General features: G+C 36.0%; 1 protein-coding gene across 1 annotated transcript in view; it reads left to right on the top strand.

The window, feature by feature from the left end:
* Positions 1-17,589, top strand: part of ERC2 (ELKS/RAB6-interacting/CAST family member 2) — a gene marked incomplete at both ends in the record, with an annotated part of 442,749 nt that overhangs the window by 271,999 nt on the left and 153,161 nt on the right. Inside the window, one exon of the mRNA XM_082322574.1 lies at positions 1,031-1,191. Within this exon, the coding sequence (XP_082178700.1) occupies positions 1,031-1,191 (161 nt within the window). The remainder of the gene's footprint in view (positions 1-1,030; positions 1,192-17,589) is intronic.

The raw sequence follows: 17,589 nt of genomic DNA, 5'->3' as shown, positions 1-17,589 counted from the left end.
AAACTGTATCATTTGAATAGGGGGAAATCATACCGGTGTCGTGGTTACCAGAAACTATTCGTGACCCTTTCGTTCTGTGAATATAATGATTCACCCCACAAGTAAATTGTCTGCTGCCAGACAGGTGTCATATGTAGCCTCCATTCTTTAAATAATGTCATAGACCATGTCATACACTTTTTTTACTTCTGAATTTTGTTTTCTGAAAAGGTGAAGGTATTCTGAATTCTTGCAATAAGCAATTTATCTTACATCCAGTTGACATTTACCAATGTCAAAGAAAAGAGTGGGATCACCCCAACTTTCCTGTATTTCATACTTCAGAGATTCTCACAGTTGTCATGAGGAAAATAACTTTGTTGTTATTAGAGCAGTAACAGACATTTAAAGTTCAGAATCATAAAATAATTTGGGTTAGAAGGGACCACTAGAGGCAATGCAGTCTAAACCCCTGCTCAAAGCAGGGATAACTTGGAAGTCAAATCAGATTCTCCAGGCTTCATTCAGTCAAGATCTGAAAATACCCAAGGATTGGAGAGTCTGCAGCTTCCCTGGGCAATCTCTTCTGCATAGAAGGGTGTGCATTTTTTGATGAAAAATACATGGATTATCATGACCAGTTTTATATTAAAATATATATCTATATCTGCATCTAAAATTTCTGAAATTACTGTTACGATGAGTTACTGTGACCCTGAATTTCAATAAGATAAATGATGCAGAAAATATTTATAAATTGTGTCTGTATGTGGCAGTGGCCCAGGTTAAGTAGATATCTGACAATCTGTGTTAGTTCTGTTTTGTATAAATGTTGCTTATTTCTCGATGGATTCATGGAAATGTTAAGGATTTTTTAGTATTTAAAGGCTACTTTTGTTGTTAGTTTTTAAAACAGTTAAGACAGGAATGGATTTGAACAGCCATTTACTTGAAATAATTCCTTTAGCGTGGGTTTTTTTTCCTGGATTTATAGAGATTTGAGATTTACTTACTGTAAAGAATATAGAGCTTAAAAAGTTCTCTCTCTTAGGTAGAAGAGCTGATGAATGCACTGGAAAAGACTAGACAAGAATTAGATGCTACCAAAGCCCGTCTTGCCTCAACACAGCAGTCTTTGGCTGAAAAAGAAGCACATCTGGCTAACCTGAGAATAGAGCGAAGAAAACAGCTTGAAGAAATTCTAGAAATGAAGTAAGTACATTGATTTCTCTAATTTCTAGAAAAATTAAAATTAATACTTCCTTGCCATAAGAGAAGGGGTTTTTTTTCTGTAACTGTTTTTTCGATGTATATATTTAAGTCTGAATCTAAGGGCTTCTAATAGCTGTAAGACTGTTAAATTCCTTTTAAAATACAGAAATGCAAAAGTCTTCATTTTAGAAGTACACAACAATTGACATGAGAAGAATTTTTTTAAATCTGTCCTTTGTTGCATGCAAATAAAACATCAGCACAGTGTAACTTCCATGAGAAACTGAGGGTCTAAAGGCCCATCTCTTGGTGGAAATTCTACGTTGGAGTTTTTGTTACTGTCAAATTCAAGGAGAGGGGTTTATTAACTTTATATGGATGGTGCAAAGTTTATTGCATTGAATTGGTTAAAAAAACACGCAAACTCAAAACAACAAAAACCTATTTGCATACACGTTATCACTACGTATAAGTGTACAGAACTGAAATGGGAAGATAGAACTATAATTTAGATCTAACTTCCTACCCACAGTAAGGGTAAGTATCTGTAATTTTGGGATGTTAAAGCTCTGACATGATCTTTAACAAAAAAAAAAAAAAGTGAACCTGTTATGACTTGGCTAGGCTGGTAAGGGTGTAGTTGACATTCAACAAAGGAAATTCACAGTTGTAATTTCGAAACTGTTTTATTGAGGAAGGAAAAAAACCCCCACCAACCCAAAACACTTCAGCCATATATAACTTCAGCTAAGTTGTTGTAGATATCCTTACATTTTAAAGGAAAGTAAATAATCAGAAAAAATGATTTTAATACTGTTGTTGTAAATAAGACAAAGTGGAAATGGAGATGTATGCTTGCTAGAGCTTTATAAAAGCAGGTTTTAAGAGTGGCTGCCATGAAATATAGGTGCAGAAATACTGTAACGTAAGCATGAAAGTTTCCAGTGAAATCCAAAGAACTTCTGCTTTTGACTTCAATGAGTTCTATATCTATACAGAAAAATGGGAGCACATATGAATTAGAGTAGTATGTGATATTGTATTCTACAATAGATATATTTTTTTTTCAGTTTTCTGATTTTCTTTTATGTGTACCTATTAATTCAGATGCTCAGTGTCAGTATATTTCATGCAGTCATCTATTTTCTGTATAGTGCTTTGGTCTTTTTCTTTGAGTGCATGCTTGTTTTTCATCCTCATGGTAAGTTTTTGTTTGTTTGGTTTTTCTTTTATGATAATTTTCAAATATTGAGCAACATAGGGGAAAAAAGGGCAGTATCTTTAATTCTGTTGTTGTGACTTTTTTGGTTGGGTACATAGAACCTCACAGAACTGTGTAAGGCATGTATCTTCAGTCTGGGAAGCGAGGTTGGCAAAAAATAGTGAAGTTTGACTTTACTCATAAAACAACTTTTATCAAGAGTAAAGGACTGAGTGGATGTTGCTGGTGGTGAAAGACCCTGTATCGAAGGTCCAAGTTAGGAATAGTTTGGAATTTAAAATGAGATAAACATATAATGTGTTTTTACAGTATCAATGTTAAAAGTAAAATAGTAAAATTAGTAGAAGACTTACATTAGCATCTAAAAAATTAATAAAAATTTCTAGTTAAATGTGTTTTTTTTTTTTTCTTTAAGTAGTCGTTGCTATGGTTTCTTCTGTAAAAGACTTCTTTCTTACACCCTTCTAACCAGTAATAATAAAATACAATTAATTATAATGCATACTTCTTCCTACTTAGGCCACAGAGGGTTACCAGCTTTCCCAGCTACCTAGCCCTGTGTTGGTACTTGTAGTAGAGTCTGATGTGTACAAATAACTCCCCCTGAAATATATGATTCAGCTAATAACTTAGCATTAGAACTCACTAGAAAGAAGTGAGTTCACTTTGTGAAGAAACATGTATTCTATTACTATTTTTAATTCTATCCTAACTTTAGTTTCTGTGAACGATGTTACAATGCTGAGTTCATATTGGAGATGGAATCAGACAGAACTTCTGTTGCTTGTGGTGGGATGAAAGAAGTGAATACAGCTTTCAGACATCAGGATGGTTTTGCTGGTCTAGGAGATAGGAAATAGAGTTAATGAATGAAACAAAAATATATAAAATCACAACACAATATTACTAAACAGAGAGAGCAAATAGAATAATGACAGAAATTCACATGATCGTATTTACTTATTTTTTTACTGCCTCTTTAACAACATTAGTAGTGAATCAAAGAAGCAAAAATGAACATACTTATTCATTTTTTGAGTTCTGTGTATGGAAGGGCTACATCCCTGCTATTAAATATAAGTGAAATGTAAATCTTAATTTCAGATTCTTTAATTTAATAAGATATACCAAGCAATGTAAGTTAATAGATACACATGTATTAGTAAATGTCTTTTAGAAATAATTCAGCTATTTCATTACAGTAGTGTAATTTTTGAAATTGCTCACTAAGTGTATGACAAACAAACTTTATAAAACTGCTGCATTGTAACAGAATATACTGAATATGGCATTACTTTTTTTTTTTATGAATAAGGTATTCACAAAAACAGATTGTAGAAGTTAGCTAAGACCCAGACATCCACTGACAGAATAATGATAATTCTGTATTGTAGTAATACATAAAATAGTGTCTTCTCTCTGATATTTTAAGATAATTTATTAATTGGCAGCACTGACCATACCTTCTTCTTTTTTTTTTTTTTTTTTTTTTTTTTTTTTTTTTTAATATTGAGCGATTACAGGTTTTGGTTGCTGGCTTCTAGTTAAATAGGCATGAACTGTGTGTTTCAGAACATTCATGATGATTTCCTATGCTTATATTATGTTCAAGTTCCAAACATAACTCTGTGTTCTAGGCCCATCTGGCTGACATTGCCAAGATCCATCTTAATTTACTGGCTACAACCAGTTGTCAGTTTTAGATAACTTCTTCAGTTGTCATTACATGTTCCTATATACATTTGGTTATTTAAGGAAGTTTAGAATAAAAATGGATAGCAGCTTAATCTTGTTCATTATCTGGTTGGTCTTTTTGAACTGGAAACTAGATAAGTACCCATTAAATGAAAGGTAGTTTGATGGAAGGGGATAAACATCAAGTTATTTTTAACTTGATGCCAACATGTGAAAAAATAAGATCTATTTTAAAGAATTCCAAAGTGTTAAGTTTGGAGAAGGATTTGCATTTACATGTTACTTTCTAAATACGTGATTCCTTCCCCCCCCCATGTCTATCAAAAATATTACTATATTAGTTCTGGAGGAAATATTTTTGTTATGGTCATATTATTTTAGCAGTGCACACATAACTCATACTGACATTAATGGAAGTTACGCATACATGTTAACAGTAAAATGCAGCATGTGTTCAAATCCATCATTTTGCTTAATTGTCTTAATGCTTTGTGCTCTTTCTATCTCTGACCATAAAAAAAAGTCAATGCACTTATTTTTTTAATAAGTGATATTTTAAAAAAAAAAAATCTGTATTGCATAGTGTGACAAAAGGCATGTTAATGTTTTTTAAAAATGTATTTATCATCCATATAAATATTTCAATTGGCCTGAACCTAAAAATTGGTAGTTAGAAATACATATCGACTACTTTTTCCAGACATTGTTTTTGTTTTCTGAGAGTCCGCAAGAATGAGCACAGCCTACTGAGAACTTCACAAGGTTTGCCTAGAAAAGCTTATTCATTTTGTAATATGAGGAGCTTGAGGGTAGGAGAAGTTTCTGTGCTATGATGTGGTGGGGTTTTTTCAGATGTTTCAGAAATGCCATATTTGTGGAGCATACTTTCATGACCACAAGGCGTCCACAATGCTTTCATACAGATGTCCTTTCCTATATGGTGGTTCCTTTCAAAACTCATAAACCTGCTTGTAACAAAATTAGATAGCTGTATAGATAGATAAATGAGTATTTATATAATATTAAAATTACTTTATATATGTATGTGAAATAAATGCCTGTCGTTATGGGAAGTGGATTTTACTCTATGGGATAGATCATCCTTTTAGAAATGGTCAAAATTATTTTCCCTTCGAAAGATAGGAAGTTTGACCTGGAGAGCCAACAGTCATAAAAGAAAGTCTAATGGCATGTGAGGGAAAAGATATAAAAATTATCATAATCTTTTTTTCTTAGTTCAACTTTTAAATTATATGCATGTAATCTTCAAGCTGCAACCACTGAAGTTAAAAGCAAACCAAAAAAACCCCAACGCCCACCCCAAACCCCCATAACTTTGTTATCAAAACTTGGGGTTTTCTTGGTTAAAAGCCCTTAAATTAATTTTTTGTGGTGTTTACTCTACTTAGAAATATGTTTAAATACAAGTTTACAAAAAAAGAAAATTATTTCCTTGTGGTTTTGCATTAATTTGATGATCTTTCAGTGACTTAGTTACATGTGACAAACACTGCACTTAGTAGTGAGTGACCCTGGGATTAATCCCCCAAAAGACTGAACTTCATGTTTTGACTTGAAGATCTGTGAGTTCTTAATTTTTGAGATTCAACTGTTAATTACTGAGTATCTCCTTTAGCAGTCAACTCGGTACACTCGGTGCTCTGAAGCTTTCAGAGTATCCGGAATGAAATTCTTGCCAAGAGTTTGAAAGGTAATTTCCTTGTCTTTGATAGAGTTCATACCATCACCTGTGGGTATTGCTAAATCAGTTTTGTTGGAAGTGACTTTGCCCTGAAATTCACTACAAATTTCCAGAAGAATATGTATTTTCCCTTATGTGGAATAAATCAGATTACTTCAGTAATGAAGCATTAAAGATGTCCTCATAAAATAACCAGCTACTAGTCCTTTCATTCAATAAGAAAAATAGAACATTGCTGTGCTGTCCAAAAAAATTTTATTTTTAAATTAGATTTTACAGTAAATTTTCTCACAGTGACAGTATAAAATTAAACATCCCTTCCTTTAAGAATGCCCACCATTTTTTTCCACTGAAAATAATAAATGAATATTGCTTATCTCTGTTTTTCAGTATGTTTACTTTATTCATTTAACAGCACCTGTGTATAGTCAAGGATGAAATATTTGTGGAAAGCAGGGGATAAAATGGTTTTCCCACCAAGTTCAGTCCCACCAGCTGCCATGCTTTGCGCAAGTGCTGAGCACATACTGCGCTTCACCGGCTGGGTCCCTGGTGCAGCTGCTCTGCCAGGCAAGGAGAGGGCGCTTGTGTTTGCCACTAGATGCCAGTCTCGGGTGCGAGACCATGGTCTGGATCTGCTAGGCTCAACAAACTGAGTATGAGCAGCTTCGCAGAGTAAGCAGGAAGCTTCTCTTGTTGCAGGGAAGGGCGTGTGTCTTGTCCATTTGTCTGTCACCTGGTCTGACTGGTCCCCTCCTTCCTTTTAGTGCAGGAAATTAAAGCATGGCTTCATAATGGAATTTTGAGGATACTGCAGGGATGAAGAGGGACTTGAATGGATTCTGGAAGTCGGGGATCACAGCCCAAGGGGAAGACTGTGTAAGATGTAAAACCAGAGTCACAGTCAGTAGGGAAGTCAAAATGCTTTATGAAGTACTTGTGGCAGAAGTATAAGGAAGTTTACCATTTATCTGGTTTTCTGCAGACATACCCCTTTTTTCCATCTATAAATTTTACTGCAGTAGAGGTTGGGGATTTCACATCTGTGTAGCAGCTCAGCAGGAGCTGCAGCTCTGACAAGGACTGTTGGATGTCCAGAGAATCTAGACATGTTTCCAGCCCCTGGACAAATCAGCTCATGTCACTGCCTTACATTCTCCTGTTGCTATTTCCATCCATCACCATCTCAGACTGGCACTTGGGGAGGGAAAGGGAGAGGAACTGAACATGTTTTCCTTTATTTATGTCCAGTTACTCCACCCCAAAAGGCTGTCACCCACAGGATAGTGGTTTCTTCCTCGTCTCTGTGGGTACAGCTATGGTCAAAAGCACTTCTGAAATCTCTGTGTGAGTAGTAAATCCAGTGCATCTGGAACATTTCAGAGTAATTGTGTATGCAGTTCACCTGTTCAGTGCATACACAGGCTAGAAGCATGACACTCACTGACAGGAAAATCCCTGATGAAATTGTAGGGACTCTGCTTGCATGTAGTCATGAAGTTAATTTCCTTTTTTGGGGTCTTCCGTACAGCAGCAAGGATGAGGAAAGCAGTATAGCAAGGTAGGAGAAGCTGGCAAGGTGATTTAACGTTGGAACTACTCTCTGCAATTGCTTGGACCTCACTCTTTAAGACAGCTGAAAACCATAGCTTCCCTACAGACACTGTCTGCGTTCTGTGTCACAGTTAGGCCGTGCTTTCTCCCCACCCCCTTCCTTTCAGAAAGGAAAGCAAGAAGGTAGATAACTGTTTTGCTTGCCTAGACTGGAAACTGGGGTATTTAACTAAAAAGTTTGGGCAAAGATGCTTAGTTTATGCTCCTTTTTTAAATGCTAGTGTATTCTAAAAAGAGCCAGCACCTGCCTTGGGGATAGTTCTAGGCTAAATAAGTAGCAGTGCATACATGGCATTAAAGGATGCTCTTTGAACTGAAGTTTAAGCAAATACAAGAAGGTCAGATTTTTTAGACTATTAATAAAGTATTATTTTGAAAGTAGGGTCATATTAAAATATTTTTTCCTACTTTGTCAGCTGTAATACAGCCTATATTTTGAGAAAGACAGCTACGATAATTTCTCTAACATGAATTCTTTAACATATCTTTACTTAATAGGTTAGATAACAGACTAGTGTATAAATAGCTGTGGAGAAAAAATAATTTTCAGAAAGTGGTTTACTATTTTTTGTAATTTTATTAGAGGGATTATTTTGACTTGTTTCAACTCTGGTAATGTATACTATAAACATGTTCAATGAATGGATAGCAAGTTGATTGTCTCAAAAATCATGCCATTTCAAATGTAGAACACTAGGCTGTTTTTTAGTAACCTGTGGACTGCTTCCATTTAATTGTAGGATTCATGCTGAGAGTGTAGAGAGTCATATCCCAAGTTAAATACAAACAAAACAGCAGGATGTTGATACAACTGTGACTTCCATAGGAAGTAGTTAGAATGGTAATGTGGTCTCCTTCTAACTTGGGTGGAAAGTCTCTCGTGACTGCTTTTGCCCCACAGACCTGTAACACAGCATGCCTTGACTAACATTTTTGACACCAACTTGCAAACACCATAAAGATTAGAGAAACCCAAATGAAGGCTTTGTTCTCTGGAACAGAAGCTTTCTTGACTAAAATGAAGAGATGTTTTTCTTTTGTAAACAACGAAGGGGCACAAAGCAATAAAACGTTTTTCTCTGTGAGAACAGAATGAGTGAACTGTTTACTTGGCAAAGCGTTTCTCTTAAAGATGTGTGAGTGTCACCAAGTTCCTATTCACGTGAGTGTCTTATATGGTCAGACTAAATGATAGTATACTTTGATTTTATTTTATAAGATTCATGATGTTTGAAATTTCATCTGCATGGGAAGAAAGTGTGCCATTTCTTTTCTTCATTTTGTTCTTGTTAAGGTCATAATTTACTTTCAAAACAGATTGTCACCTGCTGTTGAAGGTTAGTCAGATCAATTGAGGATTTCTCTGAAACGTGATACGAGAGGCTGTATTTTGCCAGCTTTTATATGGGTATCCAAGCAAAGGAAGCTGGAGCCTCTCCCATGTTTCCTGTCTCCTTTAGACAGTGGGAGAGCGCGGTAACACCATTTTCAAAGTGTTTCCCCCCCCAGGAAGGCAGTGTCTTCCTCCTTGTTAGGGAATGGCAGAAGTGCTCCTTATGTCACAGAAGCATTGCATGAAGGCAAACCAGAAAGAGCTCAAACATATTCCAGACAGCACATACTGCGGTCATAATAAACAAACATACTTTTCTGATCTAGAAAATGGGTCTGGATTTTTACCAGCTTGTTTTCTTCATCTCATAAGTATTTTGGCTTAATTATCATGCATTTCCATGAGCAATGTTCTCGAGAAACTACAGAAAACTAAGCTTCTGGTGCTCTAGTTGTAAAAATGATCTTCCAGGTTCCTGTGATCCATGTGGTTTGAGGCATCTGCTAGGCAGAAAGGGACTTTGATGGTAGTTGCCTTCTGTATCATAGTAGTGCATTTTTCTTTCCAATTTTGTTGCCATTATTCTCTGCTCATTTGGGTACCTTGCCTCAGTAGAAAAATAACAGTCAATGCTCCAGCAACTATTTTATGTTGGAAATTCCACAGTACTTCTTAGGGGTTTTATTTCTTGAGTGCTTTCCCCAGAACCTGAATGGTAGAGAGATCAAGGGGATCCTGCAGCTGCTTTATGAGGGAGAGGCTTAAAGACTCTTCCCTCTGGGGAGGGGAAGGCAGGGGGAGGATGTGTTTGAAGTTTGCAGAATCTCAAAGTCAGGCATAAACTGAACGTAGAATTGTTGTTTGCCAGATCCCCCAGCGTGAGGAATATCAGGCACTTGCTGAAGTTAATCAGTGATCAATTCGAAAGAGAGAGCAGTGCTGCTTTACGGAGTGGTTGGTTGGTGACCTTCTGGAACTTACTTCCACAGAGGGCAGGGTGGCATCATCTGGTTCAAAAAGGGATTAGACAGCTTCATGGACAAGAGGTCCATAAATGGCTACTTCTGTATACTCTTTGGCTCTTGTTCTTGAACTATGTTCCTAAAATTTATTTTCTCTCTGAAGTATTAGCTCTTTCCTCCCACGTTGCTCCCGTACACTGAAACACAAGTAGTTAATGAGCAGATGATTTTTTTAAAACTTTTTTTTTTTTTTTTTTTCCCTGAGAACCAGTTATATTAAGTCAACTAATACACTCTGGAAAGATTAAAGGCCACACTTTGAATAGCCTTTTGCGTCTTCTGTTGCCCTAAAGTATGTAAGTGGATTTACAAGATGATACAACTGACAAAATGATTGTTTTAAAGGGCAGGTTATAAGCATGAGATATGACAGTTACATTAAATTCTCTAGTGATTGAACCACTTAAAAGACAGACAGGATTAACAGTGCTTCAGGTTTACAGGTGTCGCAAGCCACTTGAAGGACTTTGAGATGCAGAGTATTCTAGTCTCTCGCAACACAAATGAAAATTTGAAGTAACAATTGCAATTGAAAATCATTACATTTGCTTCCCTTTTTTAAAAAAATCAACCTCTTTAAACTAAAACGCTTTTCTGTTTTTTGATTTATAAATGTGTTAGGGTTTAAAATACACCAGTTTATGATATATCTTATTTGTAGCATTCTAAATTCATGTGAGGTGGAATAGTATTCAGAAAAGGGACAGTGGTGAGAAGGATAGTGTATAGAAGTGAGGAGGGCCTATGAGTTAGTATTCAGTGAAACATGGACAATGGTAGAAGGAAGAGGGCTCTACAAACATGAAGAATGAACTCTTCCAAAGGAAAGGTACGAAGTATGTGTCTGTTTTCTAAGGAAGCTTACTATTTTTATCTAAAGTTAACTTACTGGGGAGTTTAGTGATCTTAACTTTTTAGATAAAGAAGAAAAAGTTTATATGCTATTTACTAAGTATTAAACACTTTTTTGTCTGGTTTCTACCGCACAACTTTTTTTTTAATGTAAGAAAATATAAGCAACCATTTTCTTGGAAGAACAATACTATAGAAAAAAATTGTGCTCTGTAATTGCTGATCTTGACAAAGCTATATATGGTTTGTTTTAAAACTACCTTAAAAGTGCTTTTACTAGCTAAAAAATTAGTGATGATAAAAATGATGAAGTAGGATGGCATTTGTTTTGAAGTTCAGCTAGCATGGGAATGTGAAGGCCTCCACCTCTGATAATATACTCAAGAGAACAAGTGGCTCAAAAGACAGAAAGGAAGGAGTAGGAGGCTGAAAGTAAAAAAAGAAAGTAAGTTAGGCTTCTGTTTCATGGATTTTTTTTTTTTTTTTTTTAAAGCTGACTGAATTACGCCCTTGTCTACTGAAACCCTCTTAGTGTAATTCCCATTGGCCTCTGTGACACCTAGGGCAGTGCTGATCAACTGCAGGCTCCCATATTCCTAACCTCAGCCAACTGAATATGATTCTAGCAGATGTTTCTGCATTTTAGACCTCAGAATATGATGGGTCAGGTTTTTTTCCTTTTTCCAGTGGCAAATCTCGCATACTTGAGACCCAGGACCTGCAGTTCAGTGGTAGGAATTATGAGCTGAGGGTCTCCCCAGTGGGATAATGCTGAACTTAATGTAAACTCAGATCTTTGAAAATGGAGAACCAAAGAAATCTGAAGGTTTGGATCATTTGAACTAAATTACTGGATTATTGTTTAATATTGTATAAAAATACAAATTGTGCTTAGAAATGTATATGATGCTGTTTTCTATTAAAAGGAAAAGATCTTATAAAGTCAGGAGAGAACAGAGTCAGAAGCCATCAAACAGAAGAGCTTTCTTAGCGGCAGAAGGGAAAGGTTCGGTTAGCTTTCTCTGCCTTCCCATTACTCCTTAGGTGCTATGAAGTAAATCCACTGCTGCCTCCTTCCTGTGCTTCCTCACTCCTCCCCCTCCCCATGCCCCCAGCAAAACAAGTGCTTCTCTGTGTGCTGTGGAGAAATGAATCCAAGTTCCTATTGCTTTGTTTCCTCTGACTGGGTTCTCTCGTGTCTAACAAGATGCAAGATGCGCTTGAAGTTTTGAGCTCTCATGTCTGAGAGTGTTCATTAACACTCTCTAGTGTGCATTCTCTCATGCTTTGTAAGGTGTGAGCTCACGGGGCAGCCTTTCTGCCTGTAAGGGCATAAGTAAGATTTACGCTTTTATCTAGCTGCTATGATGACACCTGTAAGAATTTATTGTCAGAGGTCTGTACCTCTATCTTGAAATGAGTCAAAGAGTAGAAACTGTCTTTTGGGGAGGGAAGCGCACACATGCCGTATTTTAAATCCAAGAGAACTTCACGCTACTTCTTCTGGTGGTGTTTATGCCCTCCCGCTGAACTGTGTATAGTTTATCCATTTAGAGTATAAGCCTGACAAGACTGATCAATACTCTTTATTAATACATTCCTACATTGTATTACAATGTATTAATATATTGGCCATGAAGCATTACTATAATAAACAAGATAATAATAAAAACATGTATCATGTTATCCCTGTCAACACTTATCTCAACAATGTGAGTGTAGAAATATTGTAGCAAAAAGAGATTTCTTCAAATATGCTTGGTAAAATAGGGTATAGCACACAAAAATGTGCTAAAGCACTCAATTTCTAATGAACAACACCTCTCCTTTCAATGCCGTGCTGCTGTTTAGCAGAGACTGACAGATCATGACATGTGATGACAGTGGAAATTAGGATGAGCTCATCTCAATTTTCTCTGATTGTGAACAAACTTGGCTACATCCACACTGTTGTGCAGTGTACCAGGGTATCTTAGCAAAGAAAAGCCCTGTTTAAGAAGGTACATTGTATAAGTCTGTGCTACGTCTTATACTCAAGCTGTTGTGGTCAGGATAAACATCACCTTAAAAGGACACCTGGGCTTGCTTCCTTAGGGTGAAATGGCTTCAGCTGAGTAGATAAACTTTACAAGGCAAAAGAAAAGCTTGGTGACAGCACAAACTTATGCAGAATATTGTTAGTGGACAGACTTTTTCAATTGTTGGTAAATAGAAACGTTGCATTTGTAGAGGAGCTTGCATAATCCTAATAGGATTACTATGCTTATTGTGTTGCATTTTAGTATTTAAAAGTATGTTGGGGCATGCAAGTGAAAGACTTGGTATATTTTTTTTTTCTTCACATTTAATAGCGAATTTCTCAAAACCCATCCAGTTTTAGGTTTGTAAATATGTAGATACTAAGGGGGGAACTGTGATTTACTGGTTTAGATTAGAAATGTAAAAATACTTTTTTGTGGTTAAACTCTTACCAGTTTCTAACTACTCCTACCTGAAACGTAGTTTATCTTTGTTGCATTCAACTCTGACCAAAATTAGGCCACATAAGCCTCTGAGGATCACCATGTTGCTAAAATCATTCTAGTCACTAGGGATTCTTCTTTTCTTGCTTCCCAACAAACTCATCTTGCATTCTTTGAAGACTAGCTTGCATGGTTCTCATCTTCTAGGTGGAGGGAAAATGTAGATTGGTTTAACAGAGACAGTCATTAAAGGTACTCCTTTGTTCTTTTTTTTTTTCAACCCCCCTGAGCTTTCTTTACGGTTGGGAAACAGAGATAGGCACTGAGGAGATGATGTGGAAGGTAGGTTTTATAGGTTAGGGTAGGTAGGTCACCACTGTGTCCAACACAGAATCAAAGCTAGCCTCGGTACTTCTGAATCCTTACGTCATGTGGATTGTGAATATAGGTTATTGAACGAAATTCTAATTCCACTTAAAACTACATCCATAAGAATGTAATTTTATATCCTGCCTTATTTCTTTAGGCTGGAAGAATTTTGGATAAAATGCAGTCAGGCATGAGCATAGGACCTTATTGCATCACTCAGCATTAATGAGGGGACTTCACGGTAGTTATGTTCAGCTGTCTGCATCTTACGGCAAGCTATGTCCCGAGGACTGGTTAGGAAGGAGGGATGCAGTTAATAGTTAAACCCCTCACTCTAAAAGCTCTGAAATACGGAATTTTCTCATCACTATTTAGGGGATTTACTGTGTTTGATAACTTAGGAGTATTTTTGTGAGCTGGACAACCTCATCCAGGTCTTGTATGACTGTCTTGAGAAGTCTTTTTAGTTTCCTGTGTGGTCTGTAAACAAAAGGTAAGTAGTTCCTGTCTGTGGGGTTTAGAGCAGGAGCTGGTGTTGGGACTAGCGTGAAATTCAGTAGCAAAAAAAGTAGAGATTATCACATAACACCTAAAGAATAGAAGCCTAAGAAGTCCGGTAGATCATCATCTGACAACCAGCAACTGATACCCTCTTCACAGAGCAGAAAATACGCTGACATTCATGAGCTTAAAGAAAAGACTTTTCGTATTGAAAAATTTTCATATTGACTTTTTCATATTGAAAAATGTTTAAACGTTCAGAATGCATGAAAGAAATTTGACTGCTTTCCAGTTTTCTTTTGGGTGCCCATTACTCCCCTCATCCTCCTGGATTATTTTGTCAACAACTGGAAGAAAACTGATGAAATGAAAACAGAGTCTTTTATGGTTTTTGTGGTTATGCATATGCGTGTACCACCAAGCTACCCACTACCGCCCCTCCCATCAGATCCCCTCTTAAAAAAAAAAAAATACAAGGATCCAATCAGGATGAAAATTTATCTACAGTATTTTCACAGTTATATTAAGAAATATAATTTACATTTTTCTCTCTTAAAAAGATCTCCCTTCAACACTTCAATACTATGATGTTTTGTTTAGTCTAATGTAGGTTTTTGTTAGTATCTAGCCTAAAAATGAATCTAATTAACAGATGAACTTAGGAAATCCCTACTGTAATTTGGCCACTAAATGAATAGGGGATATCAGTATATGACAAGCAACTTCCACTTAAGGCTAATGTAACTATTACCTCATTAGAAGTGCAACTTTACACTCTAAAATAAAACCTTTATTGAATTTAAAATATGTATCTGACAAAGGACTAGCTGAACTTACTTGAAATTGCCTTTGTGAAATTACGCTGCCTTTATTGATACTGACTAGCTTTATAAATGTTTATCTTAATTATGTTTTATTGTGATTAAAAAAGATTGCAGATACTCTGCCATTTCTGTAAAGTGAGCTGTTGGAGCTTTTTTGTTAAAGTTGGGGGAAGGGTACAAGGAATAGTCCGGCTCTAGAGAGGAGGCCCCTCACAGGCCATATGAATCCACTTACATGTAAATTGCTTGTCTATATGAATTAAGGTGAAGGTTATGAAAGAACTGCATTTCTGTGTTTATTGTAGGATTTTTGACAGTCTCTTTCCTCTTTCAAGTAAATTTGGCTTAAGTCCACAGTCAGTACAGTTTTAAGTAAACTCCTCTTTTGTTACATTAACAAGGTTATAACATCACTGAGGCAGGTTTCCAGCTGCATGAATTGAGGCCTAAGCATGCAGACTGAGGGGATAATTAAAACCTTAGAGTGGGTGAGTTAAACTACCAACTAAAATTGGATAAAAGGCTAATTGTCCATAGCAACATAATACATGTTTCTAAATACCTGTGAAATAAAGATAAATATTCATCGTCTTTTAATTCCTTTTTGAATGCTCAGATTCAGATTATATTTTAGGGCATAACAAAAATCAAGAGTAAGTAAACAGAAACTCAAAGAATTCTTTCACAGATATTGCTGTATTTTAGTTATTAATTGAAAAACAGAATTATTTTGAAGACTGCAGTGATTTTCTGACTGTCTTTACAAAACAGGAGGCATTTATGTGTAGGAAGTATGAGCTTCGCTGCGTGATACAGTATATCGGAACAGACTGGTCGGCGCTTTGTCAAAATTTGTCATATCTCTTTTTCCTTCCTCCTTTTTCTCATTATTAAGAGTGGAGTTACATACTTTTAGTGACCTTCAAGAAGATGACATAGAGTCAGGCAAGATGATACATTACCACAAAGTTAAAAAAACAAAATGGGTTGTAATGGCAGCTTGTACTGAACTAAATGAATTGTGAAGGCCCATTTGTTATTCATTAGGAGAAGCAGAGCAGATTACTGTTCTGCCTTCATAGGGAGCCTTTAAACTTAAGGTCATTTTACACTGGTACCCTTGTGGCATGGACAGCATTTAATACATTTTTAACAGCTTTTACATTTCCATGGTTTGCAGCAGTGCTGGTTGAATCATTTCTGTAATGAAGGTGTTTTAGAGTAGCTTAGAGTTACTTTGGGGGAAAAAACAGGAAAAAAAAAAAAAAAAGAAATAATTGGGTTGATGAAGTGACTTAATATATTAAAGAGCTAAGCATGCAGAACATACTGCTATAAAGTAATGCATGCTGATTCCCACTGCTACAGAAGTACATCCCTGGGGAACCGTGGGGTTTTGGGGTTTTTTTTGTGGGGCTTTTTTAACATAAATAGAACTAAAGTTGTTTTTTCACAGTGCTCATTCCTTTGGGGAAGGAAGGTCTGAGGATAGACATTTAAGAATATTTTTTGAGCTATTTCTGAGTTGCTCAGGAGTCTGATGGAGAGCATTCAACATTTTGGCATGTTTTGGGGAAGTGTGCATACTAACTGTCTGTCATAATCGTTGATGTGGGCATCTAAGGAACCCAACGTAAAATGAACGTGGAGTGGAGGGTAGAATTTTGCTGATCAGAATAAATGTTGATTATTTCATTACCTCTCAAATGGTTCAGTGGTGCTCTGGGAAGTCAAAGCAGAAAGGTAGGTACCAATATGAAACAATCTGAGAATAATTTGTTCGAAAGTGCGGAACAAATCTAAAATTCTGTTAGCTTAAAGAATGATTTATAATGCTAAAGAAAGGTATAACAACCCCACTTAAAGGAGGTAATAATTTCACAAGCTCACGTTTTATTGTAGACGATAGTCTTTCATTTGCTACCTTTTAATTCTGTTGTGGATTTAGCTGTCAAAATCCATATTGCAGTGGCTTTATTCAGAAAATATTAGAGCACAAATGATGCACTGTGTTTCAAGATTTGTTTACAAATAAACTTAATTAAGAAAATGCTAATTTAAATGTATGATGGTACTTCTGCCAGCAGCCAGTCTACCCCTAATTTCCTTTTTCTTGTTTAGCAGATTAACAGCATTCATTCTGTACTTCATTGCAGATGGCTTTCACTAGAGTTTTTTGTATTGATTTTACTGTTTTGTGAGGATAAATTTTGACAAAATACATGTGGATCACAACCAGCATATGAGGAAGAAAAAAATTACTCACTCTTTAACAGCGGAAGTATTTTTTTCTGAGATTTTCAACAATACATATTTTAAAGCTGAAAGGCTATGTATCTTTAGAAAATAGCAAGCTTTAAATAACGTTATAAATGCAACAATGATTGCTGTTCTTTAATATCAGAGAGGTAGTGGAATGTAAGAAATTCTTTTAATATGAGTTTTAAATGTTCAGTTGTACCAGTATTACTGACTTTTCCCCTAATAGAAATATTTGTCTTCTTTTACCTTTGCACTAGCTTCTGCACTAGTAATTTCTGGTTTGTGAACCGAAGCTGTTTTCATTAAAGCTACTTTAATCTCTCTAAGTTTTTAAAAGTTCTTCACACATGTGAAAACATAGACTGTCAATGTATGTCCATAAAATATAACAAGAGTGGTTTTGGTCAGAAAATGGACCCCATCACTTCTGTTGTTTTAGATTTCTGAATATGCAGTGGAGGGACTGTTGTCATCCCATGTCAAAGCAATACCCTAAGAAAGGCATAGTGCCACTACTTTAATTTGTGAAACTCACTAATG

Source organism: Platalea leucorodia, assembly GCF_965183815.1.
Source record: "Platalea leucorodia genome assembly, chromosome: 9".
NCBI classification, from domain to species: Eukaryota; Metazoa; Chordata; class Aves; order Pelecaniformes; family Threskiornithidae; genus Platalea; species Platalea leucorodia.
Note: the sequence above shows the minus strand (reverse complement) of the source record. Positions and strands in the feature narration are given on the sequence as shown.